This window comes from Rhyacophila brunnea, unplaced genomic scaffold (assembly GCF_057557595.1).
Source record: "Rhyacophila brunnea isolate RB1 unplaced genomic scaffold, BYU_Rbru_1.0 scaffold_19, whole genome shotgun sequence".
Lineage (NCBI taxonomy): Eukaryota > Metazoa > Arthropoda > Insecta > Trichoptera > Rhyacophilidae > Rhyacophila > Rhyacophila brunnea.
In genome coordinates this window covers 30,430,990-30,457,501 of record NW_028232848.1, presented here as the reverse complement: position 1 = coordinate 30,457,501, position 26,512 = coordinate 30,430,990, and the positions used below count along the sequence as shown (strand labels likewise).

Sequence of the window (26,512 nt, the reverse complement as noted above, 5' to 3'; positions counted from 1 at the left end):
ATCATTTAAAAGTGGAAACATAACGAACTTATTTTTTTTGTAATTTTGATTTCCAAAGCTCCATTTTTTTATGAATGCCTTCACTTTGTCTTTTTAAATCAGTGAATGCATTAGTGGTCCTTGCATTGATTTATTCACTCAATTTTTTTTCAAATTTCAACCAAATAGACAAGTTTAACAACAAAGTTATCGTTTCTAAACAAATATGCCTCATATTTCAATATTATGATTTGACTCTTTTATTTAATTTTTTCACGAGATAGCCAGCGCGCTTCACAATAGTATAGAACTGAGGTATTATAAAATTAGTCTCCATATCTTCAGACAGGTTTGCAAACAACATTTTATAGGACTTTTTATGCAGTTTATAACTAGCGGCCGTTTTTTAAACATTGCATTTGAAAACTGCAAACCTGTGGTTACATTTGTGTTAAACTTTTCGCGCCTCCCAGTTTGGAAATCGCTGGTCTAAACAGTCAAAACTGTCTATCTCGCTCTAAAAGTTAGCATAGTCAAGAGAGGTGCTGTTAAAACATAGCACTTATTGTAACAATTACAACTAACTTAAAAATTATAATACCTCGTAACCCGCTTCCTTTATTTTTGTATTCCCTGGGTATATGACATCGCGGCAGGAGCGGTCTACCTAAAGGGTTCATAGGGACCATCTCCACATCATTATCATGTCAAAAATACACAACCGATATTTTTACCATTGTCATAATATACCTACTTAATTACACGATTAAATGAACTATTTAATTTATTTTATCCAACTAAACCCGTCGCAATTTTATAGATATTTATTATTATTATACAGATTAATAAAGCAATGATTGTAAATTATGTAATAACATAATGATGATTACGCGATAGGTATTAAAATAATTATTTAATTTAATACGTCCTATTTCACGGTGACACCTATGTACTAATTAAGAAAACTATGGTGTCTGATTTTTGCTGACCGGGGGTCACTTAGTTCCATCCCGTCGCCACCGTACAAATCTATGAATGTCTATGAAATGTATATGAGATCTACAAAGGATGTGAATGCATTTGTGTTGGTATACGCACACTTGGGAGCGAATCGAATAACCCCAACGTGAGTAAAAATGCTCGCTGTATATTGTTGTTGAAAACTGATAATGGAAAGTCTATAATAATATTCCTATTATTAAGCACGCTTTTTACATATTATTTATTTTGAAAAATTACTCATTTCCTCACTAATAAAATCATATTATAAGTAGCTTGGTGCCTAATGTATAATATGAGAAAGTAAGTAGGTATGTATATTTAATAATTAATGGCTAAACTCCACCACCTAGAAAGTCATCAAACCGCTAATTTCCCCTTGGGAAGTCTGTTTTTCCGGTGGATGGTGTCGCACTTAATATTATCCAGCCCTATCTGACAGAGCCTGTGACAATATTCTATTATATTAGTTTACCTTATATTATATTACTCTACTCTTATATTAGATTGTAGTGGTTGACAAAAACCCAAGTTAATTTTAATAATAAATTTATTTTGCTTGCGTGCTTCACACAATATGCACCTCATTCAAAACCTCTATTTTAATATTAAGTAATTTGTTTTTTAAAGGTTTCAATATGGTTTTGTAACTATTTAGAAGTTTTAACTTCGTTCATGCGCCGCAGAAGTAGACAAAAAATGGGTTACGATAGTAAGTCTATTCATTTTTGAAAAGAGTCGGAGCCAGGTTTCCGATTGTAGATTCGGTGGAGCTGGACCGCATTAGATTTATCCACTGAAATCTAACCCAGTAGCAAACTTTGGGGGTTCTAACTGCTCTAGTTTGAATCCCACTGAGGTTGTTTCTGATGATTTTTCCGAGTTTACCAATAAAACACTAATATTGATGAATGATTTTTAAAAAAATGATTGCTTTATTGGTTCACAATTTATTCATTATACCAGTCAAGGAACAGTAGTGAAAATGACATAACTATTAAAAAGAACAACACCCAAACTCGAAGACCAGCATTTCGTTGGATCGCCTGCCGAATTTGCTCATTTGCATCCCGGACATTCTCGGTGACTCCTAGAACCGTTCCAGCAATTCGATCAATGTCTTGATCTTGCTGTAATACCTGAAAAAATAATGCAATGGATCAATATCAAAGAAGTTGAAGAAAAACCTTCTGGAGCAGTGACTGAAAACCTGGCCCGCTAGCTATGAAAAAATTTATAAATATTTACTCATAAAATATGCAACTTGCCACCTTTTTTATAATTCTATTAAAGAAATTAAATAATTAAGGATTTCACATGATTTATCAATAAAACAAAGAAGCATTTTGAATATTTGGAAAGATATTCGCACACTGTGTATTATTGAACAATTGAGCCGTTTATTTCCAAAAACAGTTAAGTCCAACATATTCTATTAATATAAGTAAATACTTAGGTACTTGAAGTAAAATAACATGAATGTCATTAAGAAACTGATTATTACTAAATTATGTGGAATTAGGTTTAGTTAATAATATATACCATATTATGGTGTCTTTCCACCAAGTATTAGCAGTTCATAACCTCGTCTCTATATTGTCGCAAGGGAAAAATCAAACAGTTATCAAAACCGCTGTTATATATTATGTAATGATCAATTGGTGTAAGTTTTGTAACCTAAAATTCTATTTTGCTATATATACCAGTGGCGTGCGATCAATGATGCTGTAGAGTAGATGCAGAGCATCCCCAAAATAATCAATAACATACTATGTTATACTTAATATTAAGTGGGTTATTTACTGTGTGATTATATAGTAAAATTTACTTAACTACACTTTTCTAAAGGTTCTATACTACATATTAATATTACGTATATATTTTTAGAATATAGTAAAGTTACTACTGCAATACCACAGGCCAAACTAATTTATTGGCCACATGCCAAGATTCAATTAATTATAAACCCGTAACTTGATATTTAACAAATGGTAATCGCTTCCTTAAAAGCATGTCATGGCATTCCTACTGATATATACCAACATCAGTTTATTAGGATTCAATCTTTAATCTGGATTAACACAAAACTAATTAATCGTATGTTTCTATAAGATAGAACAAGGGGGATTTCAGAGGATTTACATGAAAATACACAAACATACTTTCTCCGTAAAGACTTCTTGCAATTCGGCTATGTGTAACACTTTACTTTCAATCTGCTTCACCTCCTCCGATAGACTATTCAATTCATTGTACAATTGGATGTTTTCCGATTCAAATATTTGCATTTCCTCGGCCGATAGTGTGATGTCTTCGTTCGCCATCGACGAATCCATTTCCGCCGCCACATCCAGAGACTGTTTACTAATTGCACTTTTCAATTCTTTTTCATCGTCACTCTCGAGTATGTTCTTAGTGTTTGATTTAACCGGCGAATCGTCCAATACATCTCTATGACTGTTACTCTCGAATTCATCTTTCTTCGCTTCCACTTCGAGCTTGGATATTTTTCTCATATCCAACGCTCTCTTAACTCTTATAGCTTTTTGCTCAACCTGAATAACGCACACAGCTTTAAGATAACCTTCTATCAATTTCAGAATAGCATCCATAAAATCTACAGTCTGCTGTGATCCTTTCAACGAACGAGTTTCTTTTTTAAATTCCTGAATTATATGCGAACACGAATTAATAATCCTCTGTGAGCCATTATCTATCTGATCTCTTTCGGAATCAGTCATCTGGCTACCGGAGCTTAAAAAATTGGAAAAATTCATATACGCTGCCCGATTTTCTAATAAGAAATCACGTAATCTCGTTATTTGGGATGTGATGTCTTTTGCTTTTGCCATGAAGCCATTCTTCGGTTTCTTCCTTAAAATTCGACTTTTATCCGTATCGTTTTGTAAGCCGAATGCTTTATTACGGGTTCGAACTGTTTTCACGCACGCCTTAAATAATGGTGTGATATCCATTTTATTGAATTGCTTCTTCGCAGTGGGAGAATTTATTGAGGGGTATGAAAATATGGAAATAAAAACAATATGTGGACGACAGCTTCACAAATGTCAACTGTCAAAGTAGGATAGATCGCCATTCAGTACCATAATATTGTAATATTAAAGGTAGTAAATCTGAGATTACAAAATTCTCACACTAAATCAAGAATACAAACAATAGTTTTATAAACAATGTGCTGTACAATATAAATCTTAGAAAGTTCTCTAAACCTAATATTTCATACGTCACTTAACTGTCAGTTCGACCAATAGTTGCTATAGTTGGGAAAAATCTTCTCGGTGATATTTATATTAAAAATAAATTTCCCGATTTACTAGAAAGAGGTTTTGGCAAAGATATTGAATCTCTTGGGTTTTGGAGAAAACTTTCCCCTTAAAAATGATTTTAGGTAGTAGGTATCAGCTGTTTTTTATATATTTAGAATCCTTTAGTTGTAAGAAAAAATATTTTTAAAAGAAAGACAATAATATTGTTATAAAGTGTTTGTGTTTAATTTGTCAACGTACCTACCTAAGTAAGTACGTACCTACGTATTATTCAATCTAAACATTTTTGACAGATAAAGTTTTCTTAAAAAAATGTAAGTACTTAGGTACCTCTCCAGGTAGGTACCTAGATATCAAATGACACACGTAAATAATATTGTATTACCATAATAAATGAATAAAAAATCAACAAATCTATGAACGGGTATAGGCAAAAGGTAGCACACCGGTATTCCAAAATTCATAATGGGTACGATCTATTAGCGGACAAAACTGTGAGTCTAGGATTTTCAATGAAGTTTGCTTTTCCGCTCTCCATGAAAAATTTAGATCTTTTTTCAATTTATTATTGAATAACCGACAGATTTGTCGAAAAGCTGTCGTCAATTAGCGTGTTCTTACTTTAAACAATAATTAATTTTGTAAACGAAACCGGTGTCTTCCTGATGACCGTATGAATAGTTAATTCTAAACTCGCGGTGTTGTCGACGAATATTTGACGTGATGGTTCAGCGAGTAAGCATTCAATATTATTATTTTCTAATCAAACATTCATTTTTGGTTAATTTAGTGATTATTTGATGAGAACATTATTATATTGCTTGTTTTATATTGGTTATTTCAAAACACAAAAATGCAATACTGCAAAGCAGGCTCATACATTTCATTATTTTTTTCTTTTCAAAAAAAAATAATCGAATAAGATTGATTTTATTGTACAGGTATTGAACTTTTTGAACTTCTAAAAATTGCATAATTATTGAAAAACCTTTAAGTAAAATCGTTAAAAATTATTTTATGCAATACTGATATTCAAATAATAATACGTTTATATGTTAAACAGGAACGCACCCATTCGTACTTCTATTATTACATCTGCCCCATCGCCATTTTGTGTTATATTTCAATTGCGTTCTTTGTAGTACTTTTGGAGATTGTGCTATCTCTTTCTGGCACTCATAGAATATGGCCTCTTGAAAGAGATAGTGTCATTTTGGACGATTGTCGTAACATGTGTTATAAGGCTTTTGTAAACATGGAGTCTCATTAGATGCTTTTGCTTAAAAATGAGAAAAGTTGTCATTATATTGTGTCTGACATCAATTTATTGGCAGGTACGGTTGACGTTATTCTATTCAAAATATCTTGTATAATTTTTGATGTTATAAGTCGGCGTGCAGATTGCACAATTTGTATCTTCGAGTAATGTTTCTCTCAACAAAACCACTGTAAACGTATGCATTATTTGGCGCCAATGGCCTTAGACGGTTTGTTATACATTACCGATTACATTGTAAATTTGTTTTTTAATTGATTATTACATTAAAACATGTCGTTACCCCATTATATTCATTTGTAATCCAATAGTCATGGAAGGTTACCTTACAACCGAGACATCACCGCCACAACATAACTAGATTTCTGACATAGTAAACGTCATTATGAAAAATAAATAATAGTAAAATAGCGAAATATATAATATCTCATTTAATCTAGTTCCTTATTATTGAATAATCAGTGAACTACATAATCGGCATACTTTCATACAATATGTATTATAATATCGCATGTAGTCTAATTTGTTAAAATATATTACCCACTGTTATGAATAAATTATTGAAAAGACTTTTTGTCCATTCTCTAAAAGCCGAATACATTATGTAATGCAGGAATTATCCAGAATTATTAATATAGTTTTATTACAACAGCTAGTCTGTCCCTGCATTACATCTTTACAATATCAATGACAGTTTTTACTTAGATTTATTTATGTTTTTATTAAGAATAACTTTTATGTCAACTGTTATAAATCATTCCAATTTAAAAATTATTATGGATCTATTTTAAGAACAAACAAATTAACTTAACTTCATTGTTGATGTTAATAGATACAGTGGTTAATTCTTGTAAAACTAACCGAGCCTACACAAAACCTACTTATAGTCAGGAAAACTGTCGACATAAACCAAAAAGCAGTGTTCCTACTTTATCTACAGGAAATCATATGAAGTTTAGATAATTTGATGAACAAAACTTATTTTAGACGTCTTATAATACAGATGCAATTACCTCAGTGCAGCCATGCGTGGAGTGTAAAATTTGCTACAAAAATAAATCTACATTGTGAAATGACTTACAGCTAATTTAATCATTAGTTTTTGTTATCTTATATTTAATTACCAGTTTTATGGTATGCACTGTCGGTAGTGTTAATATTTCGTGTGAAAAACCTTTCAGACATGACTTGATTTGGTTGCTATGTTAAGTACCAATGGTGACTTAAAGGTTCAAATGTGTCGCTGAGTTTCAAAACACGCTATAACACTTTTTCATAATGTTGAGAAAATCAATAAAAACTTTTTGAACTAAAAAGGTTTTTGAATGTTTCAGTAGTGTTATAGCGGGATTTGATAGACACATTGATTTTGTTTCATAAATGACAGTTAATCGTAGCGGCTTTTGAAAGAGGCGATTTCATGTAGAGATTTTAATAACGAATCCAACGATATATATATATATATATCTTAATTATTACAAAAAAGTGTTATAATGGTTTTTGAAATTTAGCGACACGACTATATTATGATTCACGTTGCGTACTATCACGAGATGTTACAGTAAGCGAGAACAAATTGTGTAATGTCGTTTTTCTAGGTGTTTTAAATGTTATCAGACTGATGATCCCATAATGTAGCATATTTAAACCTTTAAACGAACATTATCTGTCAGCAAAATCTGCTGAAATCACTAGAACAACAATAAGGTCACCTCACGCGTTGACACCTGCACGACTCAATGAACTTTTTTATCATATTCTACATGCCTCCTTATTTATTTTTCGACTCATGTCAACATCGCGTGTTATGTGAGTCTTATGCTGTGTGTATAGTTATGCTTTTATTGCATTCATAAGTGAGAATAAAGAAGACTATATTAACATATTCTTTTTATTAGAAATGGTTCTTACCCACTCGCCCAATCCATTAGGTTCTTGTTCTGGATCAAACACATTAAGAAGACAGCAGATTCAGAGATGGGTGAACGCCACCGTGGTGGCTAAATTAACAATTTTCCAAATTACAATTGAGGAGTAAACATTCAAAACGTGATTTGTCACACAGATGTTGAGCTGAGATAATCAAGAAAAACATATTGTACTCAAAATGGTTTTTTATTATAAAACTGTTTAAGGAAAGAATTTTAAACCTGGTATTTTGTATAATCCAAAATTCGCGGAAGTGGTTCATTTTTTGATTTGAAATTTGGACAAAACACGATTTGCATGAAACTTGTGGGCAAAACACTATTTGAATGAAAATCAAGGCATTATATTTTTTTATAGGATAAAAGGTTCTTTGAACACTGATTCTGGTTTCCTTTCATAGATTTAAATATGGACTATCAGAATTGACAATAAACGGCATTTTTCAAAATGTGTGACAAATCACTTTTTGAATGTTTGCTCCTCAATTATTCAGCAAATGGGGAACTTTTTTGTTACGGTCTTTACCTCTTCTCCAAAAGACGTTTTACCAATTTTACAACGTTTTTCTTAGCTCTTATTCTAATTTGTCCGGTACAAATCTTGCAATCGATTTTTAACTAGCTTCCCAACTAGCTAGACATTTGAAACTTTTAGAATATATCAGAACATGATGCCAATGCATTTTTTTAATACTTTTAGCCATCTTTAAGTAGAATTGAATTCATTTTCAGTTAATTCTGTTTTGTATGAAAATTTATTTCGACACCATTATTGGTTGCTTGGGGTCTGGGGTCCTAGCAACTAAATTATTAATATATACGTGCGTTACTATGGAAAGCAATATGACATGTCAAAATGACATTTCAGTATTATTTCTATCAAGTACAAATTTTTTTGATCGTTTAAGCTAGTCAAGTCAAGTTTATATGATTCAACAGAAGATTTAAAAACGTTGTATATAAAAAGTTCTTTTTATCTTGTAATTATTTAATTATTCGCTTTTATTATTTTCAGGTTGAAACGAGATGTTTATAGTGATCTTCGTGTATTACTAGTGGCTGCATTATCTTGCATTTAAATCATGATTACTTATATCGAGTGATGTCGTCAGTGATTGAATTATTATAAGTAAGTAATATTCATTTATTTAGAAAGAATTAAAGGACCTGGATCAAACATACATTGAAAAAACGTCATGCATCTTTTTCACAGCCGCGGGACTGAACTCGAAACCCACGGCTTTATGGACTACCACCATAGCCCCCACATCCTGAAGCGAGCCCCCAGGCTAAGATGTTTGGTGGGCCCCCCTACCTATCGCTAAGGGTAAAGGCAGTGTGACACGCTGAAGTAGCATTTTCCAAATTAATGTGTATTTTTAGCGATTTTCTGTATTTTTAATATGTACATCCATTAATATACAGTTAAAATTGCAGTAAAATAGCGCCGCGAGCGACTTTTTTTACTATTAGAGCAAATTTGTGATCCATGTTTAGCTGGGCGACTCGTCACGCCGAGCCCTTCCTGAGTCCGGGCCCCCAGGCTAGAGCCCTGTCAGCTCCCCCCTTGTGGGAGCCATGACCACCACCTTATCAACTTCATGGGTCCAGATGGTATTTACTTGGTAGAATTCCATTTTACAACAGTCCAATTAAAAAAGATTAAACATTAGTACTGTTGTCAACATCATCGTCAGCCCGGATCTATTCACTGTAGGTTTCTAAGCAGATTCTATTCATCGTGGTCCTTTGCGTTGCCATGTACTTCTGCAGAACTTGACTATTAAATTTTCTTTCATGCAGTGGCCTTAGGCTTATCTTTGGGAAGTTTTTCTACCTCTTGTTACCACTGGATGACTAGATTTGTCCTACAAGATTTCTTTTTGAGGTTTTTAGCAAATTCTATTATATCACATACCCTCGTTTGTTTCATACCAAATCATTCCGTTTTTTGTGTTTATACTGTTATGAGTTATGTTAATTTGCTTATTTGCTTTTCTCTCCATCTGTAACAAATTCATGTTACGTTATGCGAGTGTATACTGTAGCCGGTAGCGTAATGAACATTATACACCATTTCCAAGTGTAGTGCATTAGGCACTAAAATTTGCATACAGAAGTCAGTGAACTCAACTAGCTGTATATGCGGAGACCGTGGTTAAGTTTTATCCAACTTCCATTACAATATAAATTATTCCTAAGGTACCCTGCATACTGACATTTGACTCGACACGACTGGACCCGATATAATCCCAACGCAAACATAATTGCATTCTTGCCCACGATCACAGATGGGGTTTATTCAATAGTCATAAAATTAAAAAACTTGACTGTCAAAATATTCAAACTGGATAGTAGTAAATTAATGTTTAACTGTGTATTGCTAATATTAGTTTTACTTAAGCATGTTTAAAACATTTTTTTGTTCATTCCAGAAATGGGTGTCGAGCCACAGACCCAAAGTTCCAGTGGAGAGTCAGACAGCAATTCTGACTCCGACTCTGAGGTATGTAAATTTTAATCTATATATTGCATACAAATAGTACTAGTCTAATATGTATATATATATATCGGTACAAAAATTTGACAATGGTAGAGTAGTCATAATTTTATTGTACGTGCTAAGAACCAAAATAATTATGATCCATATGCATAGATTTTATCAAATTAATAATGAGGTAACCTTTTTCAAGAGAGTCAGCATTTTACCCGGTGGTAATTCATGATAATTCGACAATACAGTGGAACCCCGATCTACCGTTCTCACATAAATCGTTTTCCCGCATGGATCGTTCATTTTTGAAAGTCCCGCCAAACACCCATAAGAACAATGTTAAATAATCCGGCATTAACCGTTCCCCGATTTATCGTTTTCCTCTATCGTCTAAATATTATGGTCCCGTCATAAATATTATCCCGATTGACCGTTTTTGTTGAATATTTTTCATTTCGCTTTCGGAGAATTGTTTATGATACATACTACAGACCGTTCAGTCAGGTTCGGACAGGCCGGTCGACGCTCAGGCTTGCCTCTCGTCTCATATCATGAATTTTTATAAGTCGCAACTAAAATCCCCCCCTAGAAAACTAGAACTCTAGCTGAGAAACTGAAAATAATTCAAAATGTTGAAAAAAAAACCAGGAGAAAACGAGTCTTTTTTTTAATTTAATTTTTATATATCCCGTATTTATCGTTTTTGTCATAGGGTCCCTTGAAACTGTAATTACAACCTTACACAAACTCAATTGTCAATTTCTGTTCACAAAATTAAAAAAGTTCATATCAGAGAAACATGTGCTGTAGAAACAATATCTATATAGTGATAAATTATGGTAATAGCCTGTTTACACGTGCATGGATTTACTGCTGACATTACGTATTATTGTGGTCATAACAAGAAAATGCACGTGTAAACACGTAGTATCGTGCATGTTAAAAGACTGCATGCTAGGATCAAAAAAGTTTAGCGGCTTCTGAATTTTCACGTGATAGTTGGAACTTGTGCCTGCGCAATAGAACGATAGTGGCGAACCTGCCGGAAAACATACGAACTACACCGCGCAGACCATTTTGACGTTTACCTATTTTTACAAACTGTCAAATAGTACCATACAATGATAACAACGCTTACGCTTGAAGAATGAGATTGGCGAGACAGTCGGCACTTTTGTATGTAAACAGTTATTATCGCGATAGTTTAATTTACACACTATTGGTGCCAGTAAATCCGCTTTCTGTCATCAGACTTGTTGTCATTTTTTAAATGGAAATTTTGAATTTGAAAACTTCTGAAAGTATAAATTAAATGATTGGTTTAATAGTGATAATTTAATAAATAAATGTACGCACTTTAAGACAGGTAGTGTATCTGGTATTTGGATATAACTTTCTGAATTGCAACATTATATCAATTGACGCAAGGTACAATAGATGTTAATCTGTTTTCAATCATTTGAATAATTTAATATTTTAATACTGGTGCTGGATAATTGGTGATATTTTGCATTGTCAGAAACATGTATATAAATTATAAACTATAATATATACCTACTTGATTTTTGTTTAAAAAATATCATTTTTTGATAGTGGCTGTCGCTTTTGTTTCAATTTGGCCGCCTGTTGCGCCATCTGTATTTATATAACTATTATTATGCATCTGGCCCTTAGTCTATAATCTAGTAAGGCGATGGTAGAATTCAATATGATTGCTTATATTTAAAATATTATAGCGTCATTATTAATAGAAGAAAATGAAATTTATTACATGGAAAGAATTGTAGTGTAGAGACAATGTATGGTAAAAAAACAAACAAAACAATGGATTGGGATTTGGATTGAAAAATATATGGTTGTTAAAGGTATGTTAGTGGAATAACATGGGAATCGTTTGGAGGAAGGTTGGCATGAAACTGATAAGGAAGTTTTATGTTTATGGGTGATGAATTTCGGTTCAGTCAAAAGTCATCAGCAGAACCATAGTTTTGAAAAACACTCTTTGAAAAGTTAATGGTGTATTAAAAGTCTGATCTTCGAAGTATTGGTTTTATTTAATATTTAATGGCTAAAACTGCTATGACAATATTATTTCTGCTTAAAAATTTGACAGTTTTCATCACGTATTTGCTATTTTCATAATTAATTATAATTTTTTGTACTTAACTATGATTTGTTTCTTCCAGAACTCGGACAGCTGTTCGTATTCGTCGAGCGACAGTGATTCGGATTCGAGCCAGAGTGGCCATGCGTCCGAGGGCAGCGGCGGCGGCAAGCGGAAGGGGGCGGCCGAGTCCCGAGAGGGCGGTGCCAAACCCAGGCTTCAGCAGCAGTTCAGTGTCACCTCTTCCGAGACCGGACTGCGCTTGAAGATCGCCGCCATTCCGCCCGCTCCACCCGACTCGCCCGCCAACAACTCCAGAAGGCCTTCCCCCAAAAAGAAGACTCCCGTTCCTACGGCGGCCGCCAAAAAGGGAAACTTCGAGAAACCCATTGAAGAAGTTGAAAAACCTATCAAGAATCATGTCAAGAATCAAAGGGAATCCCGCTCGAAAGTCAAGACTAAGAAGAAATCTCCACTTTCGGAAAGCAGTTCGAGCGGCGGTCATTCCTACAGCGACCGCTCGCGTTCCCGATCGTCCAGCGACTCGGAAGGCGATGCTAAAAAGCAGCAAAAAAGTAAACGCAGCCCAAAACGCAAGGGCAGCTCCGTCCCCGCTTCCAGGGCCGGTCCTAAGCTGACAGCCACCGTCTACTCCAAGAAGGAAGACTCCTCCGACGAGGAAGAGGACGGGGATGACGCCCCCCAAAGCGTGGACCAGACTACCCCCGTCAAAGTGAACAGCGCAGATGCTGCCAGTTATTCGAGTGCCAATAGTAATAATAATGAAGTGAAAAGTGCCAAGACTCAGGGGAAACCGGTAGTCACCCCCCGGAAAAAGGTGACTCCCAAGAAGAAGGTCAAAGCAGCGACAGGGAATCCACCGGCCGTGCCCGACAAAGCGAAGCCCGCCGCTAAGAGTCCCGCCAAACGACCCAGAGGCCGCCCCAGAACTAAGGTAAGACCATTAATGCTATATGTAATCTATGAATCTGACCCGGCTTTGAGAGCAGATAATAATAATATTATTAATATATATATTATATTACTTCCAAAAATTTGCACTCGTTATCTGGAAAGCATCTGCCATCCATTCATTTATTCAAAATATCTTCATGCAGGCTGAGGAGTTACATTCCTGCATTCCTGCTATTAGCCGACTGAAACAAACCCGACTCTATTCTGCATTTATCAGATAAAAGTATTGAATTTGTGAGCATATGATTTGATATTATTTGAGATTCATGTTAGACATTGAGAGAACCGTAAGGCGCCGGGGTATAAGGGAGGTACGCACAACGAAATGATCAATTGAAATGTGTCCTCATTACATGCCAACCGCTTTCCCTCGTTACCAACTTACAGCGGTGGCTCATTAGTACTCTCGATAAAGTCACTAATATTCTGAAGCGAGCAGATGCAATATTTGTATACGATTTGGATTAGTTAGTTGATTTTACATGACATGTTATGGGATTACAAAATCATGGTCAAAGATGTAACATGTCTTGCTATAGTCTACTTTCATGCATAAAAATATGTTTATAAATTTTAAATATCACAGCACGTTATTAGAACTTGTAAGTAACATACCGAACAGAATACAATAGAAGTGTAAAAGCAATCGCTATGGACCAAGGTTTTGAAGCGGGGTACTTTATGATGGTCAGGGCAAAAAAATTTTGCACATGCCCCACGTTGGGAAACACTGCTGTTGATAGATCTGCTATAAACCCTCTATAAGTTGAAAGGATAATAATCGAAAGTTAAAAAAATACGAATACATATTATATGACATATTCTCATTATAAATTATTTTATATAACGAGAATGAGTATTATTGTCTTCTATTTTATATTTTAAATAAATTATAATATTTTTATTCACCCCGCATGATACGTTTCCTATTTCATCTACTCATAGCAGTGGCGAAGGGTGGAGGTAGGCCGTTAAGATCCGACATGAATAGTGCACACTAAACTTTGTCAGTCAACTAAGAATACAAATTGCAGATAGTGTTTTGGGTAGTTTTTAAAATTCAATTAAACCCTGCGCAAATCGAGTCATAGCCATAGGTACTGGATATTCGTCTATCTGTAAAATATCCAAAAAATCATAAATCATACCTTAGATATTTTATAGATAGAGGATATGTTTATCTATTATGATTTGGTTTAGGCAGGGCTTAATGAATTTGAAAAAACTAACCAACACAACCAAAAATGCATTCTTAATTCAACTAAAACAAATAATAGTTATCATCACTGGGGCTAATGACTGTGTAGTAGTAGGACTGAAACAATCACAGAAACACAGGTTTTGAGTAAATGGCGTAGATGTAGTGTGACTTCACAGGGATCGATCCTGAAGTCCCCTCCAGGTTTGCCTTACACATTGGACTATGAGAATTTACAAACAATCCAAACTTTTATGTTCTGTATGAATAGGTACCTAAAGTTTTACTGTGACTTGAAAATAATCTATTGGAATTTATAATTATAAATTATATAAAACAAACACATTAATTTTATTAATTATGCATTTGAGTAAGCATTATTACTTATTTATAAGGTAGTTCTGACAGGTTTTTCTTTCAGTAAGTAAATAATCAATGATCGATGAAGTTATTATAACTGAGTATGTATGTAATTAAGTAATTTGTAATACAAATATTATTTAATGTATTTTATTATTATTAGGTAAGTACTTATGTGTCTGCTTAATACCAGTGTTGCCATCTGTCATTGACAAAAACATGCCAGACGGAATACAAAAACAATAAATACCCTTTTTTGCCTATCGAAACAAAAATGCAAAAATTGGAACAAATGAGTATATGGGTAACAATCACACCACATTTTCATAGACAACAAATAGTTAATTAATCTACCTACAATAAGTAATAATTAGGTGATACCAGTGAGTGGAATCCCCGATAATCGTCAATGCGATGTCACATGCCTAAGCACACATTAAATTATAATATCTGATACCATTATATTACTATAACGCTAAGAATCCTCCTATTGTTTCATTGTGTTGTAAATAAACTAAATATCTATCTGATTTTCAGCCTATTTGAAGCCGTTGAAGGCATCAAAAAACGCTAATAAAAACGCCATAAGCTAGATGCATGTCGAAAAATGCTAGATCTGGCATGTAAAACACTAAATTGGCAATGCTGCTTAATACAGGAATATGTATAAATATTTATAATCAAAAATTCACATTTTTACCAATATTATCTGTTAAAAACAGAAAAAATAACATCCAGATGTATTTCGTCTCTGTTCTGGCAGAACACACTAACTGGAGAATACTAGTTTTGAGTAATTTGACTTTGAAGTTGTTAAAATGTTTGAAATGGTCTCTATCATGTGAGTTTATTAGTAATCGTAAAAAGGATGACTTTAAAATAAAGACTGTTTATTTATTAAGGTTTCCAGACGGTAATGTTTGAAATAAGGAACATTTTGGTATAACTAACTCAATATGTCATTTTTTCGAATTAGTGTCTTCTGCCAGAACAGTGACGATTTATTTAATTGTTTATATTAAATTTAATATAAGTGCACTGATACGTTGAAGGCTATATCTCAGTTGAGGCATGGTCTAAAAAGATCGTGGCTAGGCCATGCGCGGATTGCGGGTCGCGGGTGCAAATGCATGCCGAACGAAATAGAATTTGTCATATAAATCGAACATGCGTCCATTTAATGTTCTGTTTATTGTTCTATTAGTAACAATAATAATATATTCATTGACATGTTTTCTTTTTCAAGTAAATCGGTAACGTTTTTAGTCATCTTTACACGATTTAAGAATTAATACCCCCGTCGCCATCACGAAACAAATTGATGTATTCACACTTCGACGTTCGTTCTCCGAATGCCAGCGAGTCCAAAATTTCGTCGCGCCTATAGTTGAAAATTATTTGCCGTTTCACTGAAGTATCGCCTTAATATTAACTGAAATCTTTGAAGAAAAAGTGTGTTTATTTAAAAAGAAACTGACTATAATAGAGGAATTTAGTTTTCCCATACGATGGGTACCTTCATCAGTGTTGCCATCTTTTCAAGGTGGAATTGTAGTACAGAGCCTCCAAAATTATAGTATTTGGGGAAAAAAATATAGTACGCGTTGTCTTCTATTCTGTTGAAAATGTATAGGTTTTTTGTTTCTCAGAAAAAAATAACAGATTTTGAGAAACTATGAGACCCCTTTTTATTTAGGTACCTCTTCCGACCAAAAGTGCTTACGGAAGAAATTTCATTTTAAACCAAAGTCAAGGAATTTTTTTACGTTTTTCAATTCTTTTTCCAAATTCTTCAAATCTTTCTTGCGAAATTATAATGTATCGAACGGAAATCTCGAAATTTGAGTACATTTTACATATATATTACCGATATTCAAAATTATAGTATTTTGGGCGTACTATACCTGTTTTATATCGTACATAGGACGCGGACCAAAATTATAGTACAAATTAATATTATAATTATTATAGTACGGCCGGTAACACTGTTTTATGATGATATTATTATATACCAGTTTTGCCAACTAGAGGAAATTTGTACATAATATGCAGTTGGCTGTATCGCAGTCATGGCCCCCACAAGGGGGTGCTGACAGGGCTCCAGCCTGGGGGGTCCGCCGTTACGGGTCGACCAGTTAAGTGAGATAAACACACTAAAAAATCGTTCCCCATTAAAAAAAGTCTAAAAGGCTCTATTTTACTTTAAAAAATATAACATTGTAGGTATATATATGCCCATGTGATACAATTTGTTGTGATATCCTGACTGGTATATTACCTAAATGGTTGAAAATGCATTGTATTATTGATTTAATTTAATATATTTTTTAGTACTTTTTCCACTTTTTTGATCGCAATGTTTCACGGCCATCTCTTTTCGGTGAACTTTATAATACGTACAATTCACACGTAACCCTTAGAACAGGGGGGGGCAAACTTTTTGGATAGAGGGCCAAATTCAAGAATTCAAAATGAGCGGCTGGCCGCAAGTAAAATACCATTTTTAGATATACCTACACTATTTATTATCACGAAAAATAAACATTACAAAAAAAAATAATGAGAAAAATGAAACTGTTGTACATTTTTGAACATTTTTTTAAATTCAGGTGTTAATTTTGTAGTTGATATTCTCAAAACTGCTTGTAAATGGGCATCGGAGATATTTGATTGTAAAGAATTTTTATTGAGGTTCATGATCGAAAATGTTTGCTCACATAAATATAGGTTGATCCAAAAATAACGAACATTTTTCTTGCATAATATTTAAGTTGGTCGAATTTGTCTGATTTAAGGGCGTTGCAAAATTTGGAGATTTCTTCACGACGATGCAATTCTCTTAAAACAGTGTCACACTGCAGATCAATAATCTCAAGTTGTAGCTCTGTCGGCACACTATCAATATCTATTGAAATCGATGTTCAACGTAGAAAATATTGGTTACATAGTGTGAGACGAGACGCAAGGAAGACGTACTGAGATAATACATTTACAAAACAACAAATTCTTAAAATTTTAATCTATTGTCAATATTTTTTAAAAAATTATAAAAAAGTTATTCGTAATCAGAAGTACAATTAGTGATGGCGGGCCGCATAAAAATACCCGGCGGGCCGCAGTTTGCCCCCCCCCCATGCCTTAGAAAGTACGAAATTCTCTCAATCAGGCATGGAATATCTTTTTCTAATCCTTTAAAATCGTTTATTGTAAAAGACTACAGAATCTTGGATAGTTTTGTTTTTATTATTGTTAATGATTATGACACTTTCTTCTACTACTTAACTGCTCACTCACTGACTCACTGGTGGCAGTGGTGTCGATTAAAAATCTTAATAACCAATTTGACACATTACAGAATAAATAAATGAGTTCTGATTTGCAATATTCACATTTAATAGAATGGTCGAATTAATTTTACAAACCCACTCAAAAATTATCAAATTCTCGCGGAACTATGGTTGGGAATCATTGTTCTAGTACAGTGGTTCTTAACCTTTTCGAAGTCACGGTGCACTTTTGAGCATAGGAAAAAATTGCGGTGCACCACAAGCGAACGGTCAGAAAACAAAGAAAAATATGCAGACATAACTTGTATTCCAAATTAAACAGATTACATAACAGTCTAAGAAAAAAAAATATTAAAGAAAATATATATACCTACCTACATAACATATTATAGGGAAAAACTGTACCAAACTGAAATTACCCTTGACAAAATGGAATTTATTTGATGTGAAAATCAATTAACGTGATACCTGAGCTTGTCGGATTTTAAAGAGTTCAGAAATATTAGGTTGAACATTATTATTATAGCTACCCTTAAATTCTTCGTCTAAAATCGTAAGTATTTTTCGTTTTTTAATTTTTTATATTAGTTATTGTTGATAAACCGAGCTCACGCAAATATGATGTTGAAAACTGTAACAAGATTTTCAGTGCCCGTATGTAGAGAGCTGGACAGAAATCCAAAATTCCTCCATAGTTATTTCAGAAATTAAATTTTTAAGTACGATCCGTTGACAAGGTGACCAATTCTTCTTCTTCTTGCTACGAAAATTCACAACTCGATGTATCAATCGTAGCGAATGGATTTCGTATCCAGTCATTTATATTTAATGAAGGAAAGTAATATGAAATCTTTTCTTCTAATAAATTCCATTTCGGCAAAATCAAAATCACATTGGATCATCTTCGGCTTTTATAATTTTGCAGATTTTTCTGCTTTTATCATTTATTTCGCGGTGCACTTGCAACAAGCCAGCGGTGCACCGGTTAAGAACCGCTGTTCTAATATATAGGCGAGGAAAAGCTTCATGTAAAAACACATTTCTGATTTTCTTTCTATACATGCATTAAACTTTTCAATTGGGACTTATATTAATTGCACTGTGGTCTCGTACTAGGTAGAAAACGCGTAATAATTATTTTTTCTTATTTATTTCCACACAAGCTTACTTATATGCTTTTTCTCAAAAGATTGTCTATAAATCTGATATCTTAGAATTATCACAATAATTCTTATATAATATAAGTTGCTGGTACATTCAACAATTTACAGTGGTAGTTAAGAAGCGCAGGGGCGCACAGTATTTTTTTTCCTGCAATAAATATTTTGTATAATATACTTTGATCGTTTATCTTTATTATCTCTGGTTGCTACCGTATACGATGAAGTGTTTGTTTGCCGCGAGCCAAAAAAGTAACATAGGACGCCCACCGCGATTTAGCCGAGACGCCATGTGCGTAAAACAAACCTATTATTCGTAAATTAAATTCGTGTTTATTGTTTATTATATGTTTATTGTTTGTTACTTTTATAGACCCAATAATTTCATCGTCTAGGAGTGTTTATTTGGAGAAAATACTATTGTTGTCTAGTTTTATGCTTGGGCTTACCGTAATTATGTATTTTTATTGAATAAAAAAAATAGGTGCATATTTGATTTTGACTATTCATTGGCATTTGTTGCTGTTATGACAGTTTTAAAAGAACGGCTTGTTTGAACGGTGACTGACATAACAATAACAAAAATGCACACAATTCATATTGTGATATGATGTGACGTCATCTATAAAAGGCAAGTTTCCTTGCGTGTGGATCAGAAAATAAGTACCTACTATAAATACCTAACATAATAAACCATCGTCAAAACCGGGAAAATCCCGAATCCCAAATCAGGACATAGTGTAGTCTACTTATGCTAATGGAATTACAATATTTTAAATAGTTGTTATAATAATTGGTTCCTCGATTTCTTCGCATATTCGCCGTCAAAACGATTGTCTTGTGTTTGGTTTCGCAGTCAGTCCAGCGTGCGGGCAATTACCACTCCCACCGCTACCTGTTTTATCCCCCCCCCCCATTCCGCGGCCCTGCGACGCGAATATTGCGATTGGCATCTCTTTTTACTTGAGCCAGTGGAATTGAATCGATCCAGCTGTGGGGAGCCGATGGGACGAGGGTAGTGATCAAACACAAACGATTAACGTCTTTATTTACTTTGACTTTCTCCATGGTATGCGAATAAAATGTAGTGTAAAGCAATTTAAGCGTTTCGCAGATAGGGCAATCAATGCGATGTACTTATTTAATACCATTGAAGTCCATTGCTGACTGCACTTGTCTTCCACGTAAAGACGTTTTAATCCTGAGCTTTCCTTTAAGCATGACCCTTGTTGCCTGCGTTGTTCTTGCCAGATCAGCATTTTTAATAGGCATCTGGCGTATATATAGCCAGGGAACTCAGAAATAATGGGAACTGAAATACCTAACGGGTAATGAGAAGCAGGCAACCGATCTCGAGTAAGGAAGAATGCGGGATAAATTTAAACACGTGTCAAGAATACGTCATACGTCGAATACTGACAACTGCTCTCGGTTTATGCATTGACGCTCATTTAATATTGGTGTATTACACACACACTATTGCACGTCTGCAATGCGTGATTCATTTTCGTAGGACACTCACACATTCAAAATCCTATGTCAAAATTTACTGTATTCGATATAGCCTATCGGAATTCTGTTTTGTATTTGGAAAAAATCCGCTAGAACAGAAAATCTGGGATAATATGTGTGTAGAACACCTACGGTGATGGTGAAATTTTCGAATCCGATCACGCATTTTTTCAAACAACCGCATTTGAACTGTAACAAACAACTCGAGACATTGGACGTTAGCCACTAGCTCGACTGACATGATACATACTGCAAGTGTGACAGAAAGAGCGCAACTCTTCTTATTGTAGTTAAGCAGTTTGGTTAAAATTTTCGTAACGTTTCGATTTCCATTGAACGAACCCGTGGCTAAAATAGTTTCACTATTGTCCGACAACAAGAAATCGGCGAAAACAGGTCGCTGTAATCTTCTAGTGACGTACCTGTCATGGCGGCAACGCAAAAAATATTGTACCGGCTCTCCTTTTAGATGCTATTCCCTTTCTTCTTCCCAATAAACCAAAGTTTACTAATGATAATTTTAACATCACTCCTGATCGTTATAGACATATTTTTATTATAAAAAGCTTCAAATTACGTAAATTGACAGATCCGTACACCACGGGAGCGTAAATTGAGATGATGAATTTGGGGTCGTTCCTCATTTAAACGGAAGTGTGATTAGCTGCACTGGAGGGGATTGTTAGTTTACAGTTTTAACACGTGAGCAAAAAGTTCTTGTTCGACAGTATAATACAAAACGTTTAAACTATCGATCTCGAAGGAAAATTGGGAAAATTTTAACCACCAACAAAATATGGTCACCGTCTGAGAAATGCAAAATTTGAAATTTTAATATTACCATTTTATCAAAAGTTCGGCTGGTTTTTCACCACTGAAAAATATTTACGCTTCTCTCCCTGTCTATCGCCCACCTGAGAGTCTTGTCTCGTCTCGAGCCGTCCCTCTCGCACGCCGCGATGTATCCCTCTCCCTCTGACACCAGTTTCGCCGCGTACCTCCGCGACAAATTAAAGATTTCATATTATATTGTAAACTGGTTTCATAATATTATTATTATTGAAATCGTGTGCTCTTCCGAAGCTGTGTTCTTTGGGTTCATGAAATAACTACTTATGAGGAGGTACTTACACAAACAGACATTTACTTAAAATTAATGTAAAATTGCCTCGGCATAATTTACAGCGACAATGTCTTTTTTCAGAAAACAGTATGGTAATACAGCGAATTGCCAGTTTTCCCCATTTCATCTTGTGGACCTTGAATTTGTAATTTTGTAAAGCTCACTAGCTATATGTAAGATAACAGATTTAAATCTAAATCTACTATGTAGGTAATGATAATACCCATAATATATCGTAGCTCGACTCGATATAAATAAAAAGGACTCAAGGCATGCATACAAGGCCTAGTCCAGTCTAAAATACATTTGCACACTTGCAAACATTGGTATCGAATTGAAAGTAGTTTGGATGTACTCTACATCGCCAAAATTTGCGCGCTTTGATCATAATAACACTCCACGAGACCACTCTACTCAGATGAAATAATAAAAAAAATAAAAAAAAATTGTCACTGGCGGAATAAAAAGATATGTATGGGCTTTCGTATCAAATGATTTTATTACTTTAACCATTAAAATTATGAATTCAAAATAATTTGTTAAACTACACTTTAATGATAAAAATAGCCATAAATAAAATGTAATTACTAATAAGAAGAAAGCTTTTAACGAAAGCACATTTTATAACATTTTTTTTTAAATTTCACATATTTATTTTTTTTGAAATAAAAGCTTTTAGACGCGTACTGATTGATTTAATCGAACATGATTTAAGCATCCACATACAATGTAAGTTACCAGAAAAATGCTTCGTATTATGTCGCTAGATGTCCAAAGTGGTTCTACTTAATTCTCCTCATTTAGCAACAGGTAAAATTAATTATACATGTTTATAAACTAGACACTCCAACACATACACATTGTTTTATGAGCTTTAAGAAAAATAAATCCACATTAATCGTGCTTTCAAAATTTAATATGTCAACCGCGAGATATATTATGTATTTATGTGTAAACGAAGTAGGTACCTACTTATTTTACAACGTTTTTCTTAGCTCGTATTCTTATTTGTCCGGTACAAATATTGCAATCGATTTTTAACTAACTTCCCGACTAGCTAGACATTTGAAACTTTTAGAATATATCGGAACACGATGCCAATGCATTCAAATACTTTTAGCTATCTTTAAGTAGAATTGAATTCATTTTTAGTTAATTCTGTTTTGTATGAAAAGTTATTTCGGAAGAAATCCGTAAAAAGTAAAACTATTATTAGTTGCTAAGTGGGTCCTAGCAACTAAATTATTAATATTGACATATACGTGCGTTACTATGGAAATCAATATGACATTTCAGTATTATTTCTATCAAGTACAATTTTTTTGATCGTTTAACACAATCGCTGCGTAACTTTTAATTACTTTTTAATTACCGTATTTAAATAACATGTTAATTGGATCGATCGGCCGCTTAACGGGGACACGGCAGCCGTGTCATCCGCGTCGAATGAGTTTAGCTAGTCAAGTCAAGTTTATACGATTCAACAGAAAATTTAAAAACGTTGTATATAAAAAGTTCTTTTTATCTTGTAATTATTTAAGTATACATTTGCAGATTCAATTCCCCACTTTTAAATGGCACATCGGTTACACTTCGTTGTGTTCTTAAGCTTTTATTATACAACTTCGGTGTTGATTGGGACTATTAAAATACCGGTTCCGCGGCAATGCGTGTGTCTCTATTTCAAGTTCAGGCCGCTGCATCGAGAGTGCAAGTAGCCACGTTGATCTCCAACTGCTGGCTCCGAAGAGACTGCTTGTGTTGAAAGAGGCAAATGCACAAAACGTATTTACTTAACACTATTTTTTATTACATGATGCCAAAGAATCTTTTAAATATTTAAAATAATATACTGTCGACAGAGGAGTAATGTTTTTTAATCTAAAATATTTGGTACCTATCTGTCTGTCACTATTGAATAAATCAGGGATGGCGAACCTTTTTACGAACGCGTGCCAAAATTTCCCTAATAATATTTTTCGACTGTCCGACGTGCCAAGCAGTTTTTCGTGGGAAAAAAAGTTTTGAAAAGTTTTCTCAAGAAACAGTTTTTAAGAATTCCATAAAAAAAGTTTTAAAATTACATTAATTGAATTCTTGATATTCTATCTTTCACCGTATTTCTAGCCGAAGACATATCTTTTATTCTTTGAATATTTTTGTCTTGTTTTCAAAATTCTCAAAGAGATCGTGGAAGCATTTGAACCACTCTTCTTTCATATTATATTCTCCATCACTGAACGGTTTTCCATATTTAGGGGTTATGTTTGAGTCAAAATAACAAGCAGTTATTGTATTTGAATGACTGCCGATAATTAATTGCATAATCTTTGTTGATTGAATATTTTTATTTTTAATTGCCCGATCCTAAGGACCGACCTATGAAATTGTGTAAGTATATACATTAAATGTAATAATTATCCTGAAAAGGATTTGCCTGCTATTTTTTATACAATGCGATTTGTCATTTACGCATGAATTTCGTCGTGTCCATTTGCGCATCGCTTGGTAAACATAATATGAAAAACCGAAGAAAATACGCATGGCTGTCGTCAATTTTTTTAAAAATATTATATATAAGTAAGTATTCAAATAAGTATTGTAAAACCTTTTTATATATTTTTTTTAATGAGTATAATATAATATAAATTAGTAATTTCTTTTCTTTTCAAGATGAAACATTCGCGTGCCATGCAAAATCATCTCGCGTGCCACCAGTGGCACGCGTGCCTTAAAGTGCGGCCACACCGGCAACAAGTCGCGCGACAACTCGTTAAATTTTACGATAATTATCATAATTGCTTAAGAAATTTTATGATAATTATCATGCTTATCGTAAAATTTAACGAGTTGTCGCGCGACTTGTTTTCGGTGTGGACCCGGCATTAGGTTCGCCATCCCTGAAATAAATGAATGTTATGCCGGGTCCACACCGAAAACAAGTCGCGCGACAACTCGTTAAATTTTACGATAAGCATGATAATTATCGTAAAATTTCTTAAGCAATTATGATAATTATCGTAAAATTTAACGAGTTGTCGCGCGACTTGTTGCCGGTGTGGACCAGGCATTATATATAAAACTCGCGGATGGAACACATTATTCAAGTACCCACAGATGTTCTTGGTCTGGACTAGGCATAAAAATTACTGCGATAATATAAAGAATATAAAATATGTTTAATCTTAATAACATGTAAAACGAATAAATTACCATTTTCGCTCCAAAGCGGAGCATATGGGCATAAATTCGTAAGTCATATTGACAGATTTTTTTCGACGAATTGGTCATTGCTTTGGATCAAAAACACCTTGTATTTTTTGCTAAACGGGAGATTCGAACAGCATTCATAGCTTCAGAGACAGGCAGTCTTGGACTATAACTACTAAATTATGTAAATCATTCTATAGTTCCACCACGGGTACGGCGCAAGCGATTCTCAGTTGTATTGCGTTCATAGAAACAGGTATTGTAGCAAATGAAACCAATACACGCGAGAATCGCCCATGGTGTCTCTGCAATATTTACATATACTTTAAAAATTAATAAACAATTTTTGTAAAAGAAGATTACAATAATTTATTTGAATTTTCTCGTTTTTGTACACACATTACGTTTAATTAGGTATTCCAAAACTTTACTATTTTACGCGTATGTCACTTTTTTATTATGATTATAACACAATGAAGGAGACACGCATATTTTGTTTCCCTTTTTTCTCTGCTTCGATGATCACCGTCTCTTTCAAAGACGCCGTATACAAAAAAAAAATCATAATGTAATAGTTTTATCGCCGAGTTTATTGTAAGCGCGTTTTCCATACAGAATTGTACGCAACGATGAGTGTGCCGTGGGTTCTTTTGCATAGTGGCATTTGACTGTTTTATGTTTGCGCCTGGGGTAATGTGTACGCCGAGCGTCGCCACACGTGGTCAGTGTTCACTCAGTTCACTATAGCGTTGCCCGCGTCGGTGTCTGGCCGGCGTCCATGCATCGCCGGCGTTCGCGCCCATTTGGTTTTACGAGTGTTGTTATTATTTACGTTAATTTAATTAATAAATACGTGCGTACGTTTCGACGTGATAATTGATTGATACAGCCGGATTACCCGGTTGATTGTTTGACAAGTGCCCGTTTTATGATTGTGAATCGTAGTTAAATAATAATTATTACAAAGTGAATACAGTTTTAGTGCAATTTAAAATACGCTATTTCAGTTTTTTTGTGGATTATAATGTTACGAATTGTGAAGTTCGGCTACACATGAAAATAATACATTTCAACTGATTGTGAAATTTTGTTATTGCATTTAAAATTTTGCAAAACAGTAATAAACGGTAATTTCTAATTATTATCATGTCAATTCTTGCTGAAAACATACGTTGTGTTAATTTAAAAAAAATACAATATTATTTTAATAGTAATTATTAAATTCAGATTAATAATAATCAGGATCGGTTTCGTCCGCTTCAATGGGACACTGTCAACTAACTGACTTAGTTATTATTAAACTAATTAGAATAAATACTTCATATTATAATTGTGTTTTTATTTTAATTAATACTTAGTTTATTGTTCAAGTATTAGATATTTTTTATGTGAGGTTTTGCCATATGAAAGTAAGGGTTGGGATTTCTAATTTAATATTTAGATTTATTGATATCGTAAAAATGATTCTGTGTATAAATTAAAATTGAGATAATATGTCTAAATTCACAACTTTTCAGTATAGTCAGAAGTAGATTGAGTTGTTTCTGTGTGAAATTTAGTAATTCAGTTGCATTGATTCAAGTTATCTCTATTTATTTAATTATTATAATACCTATCGTC

At 33.8% G+C, this 26,512-nt stretch overlaps 2 protein-coding genes across 4 annotated transcripts in view; one reads left to right on the top strand and one right to left on the bottom strand.

The window, feature by feature from the left end:
* Window positions 1-1,882: 1,882 nt before the first annotated feature.
* Syx18 (syntaxin 18) lies at window positions 1,883-4,236 on the bottom strand. The gene is made up of 2 exons (XM_085945871.1): window positions 3,141-4,236; window positions 1,883-2,117 (listed from the first exon to the last, which is right to left on the bottom strand). Exons 1-2 carry the CDS (start codon window positions 3,951-3,953, stop codon window positions 1,929-1,931), a joined length of 1,002 nt encoding a protein of 333 aa, XP_085801997.1. The 5' UTR covers window positions 3,954-4,236; the 3' UTR covers window positions 1,883-1,928.
* A 1,260-nt stretch (window positions 4,237-5,496) lies between these two features.
* Window positions 5,497-26,512, top strand: part of ash1 (histone-lysine N-methyltransferase ash1) — a 178,227-nt gene continuing 157,211 nt past the window's right edge. Inside the window, exons 1-4 of one of the 3 annotated variants that reach the window (XM_085945867.1) lie at window positions 5,497-5,599; window positions 8,485-8,598; window positions 9,905-9,975; window positions 12,150-13,022. In XM_085945867.1, coding sequence (XP_085801993.1) covers window positions 9,907-9,975; window positions 12,150-13,022 — 942 coding nt within the window. In that variant the 5' untranslated portion in view covers window positions 5,497-5,599; window positions 8,485-8,598; window positions 9,905-9,906. Of the gene's footprint in view, window positions 5,600-8,484; window positions 8,599-9,904; window positions 9,976-12,149; window positions 13,023-25,613; window positions 26,020-26,512 lie in introns of those variants that run through there. The other 2 variants (XM_085945870.1, XM_085945868.1) reach the window with 2 other exon arrangements.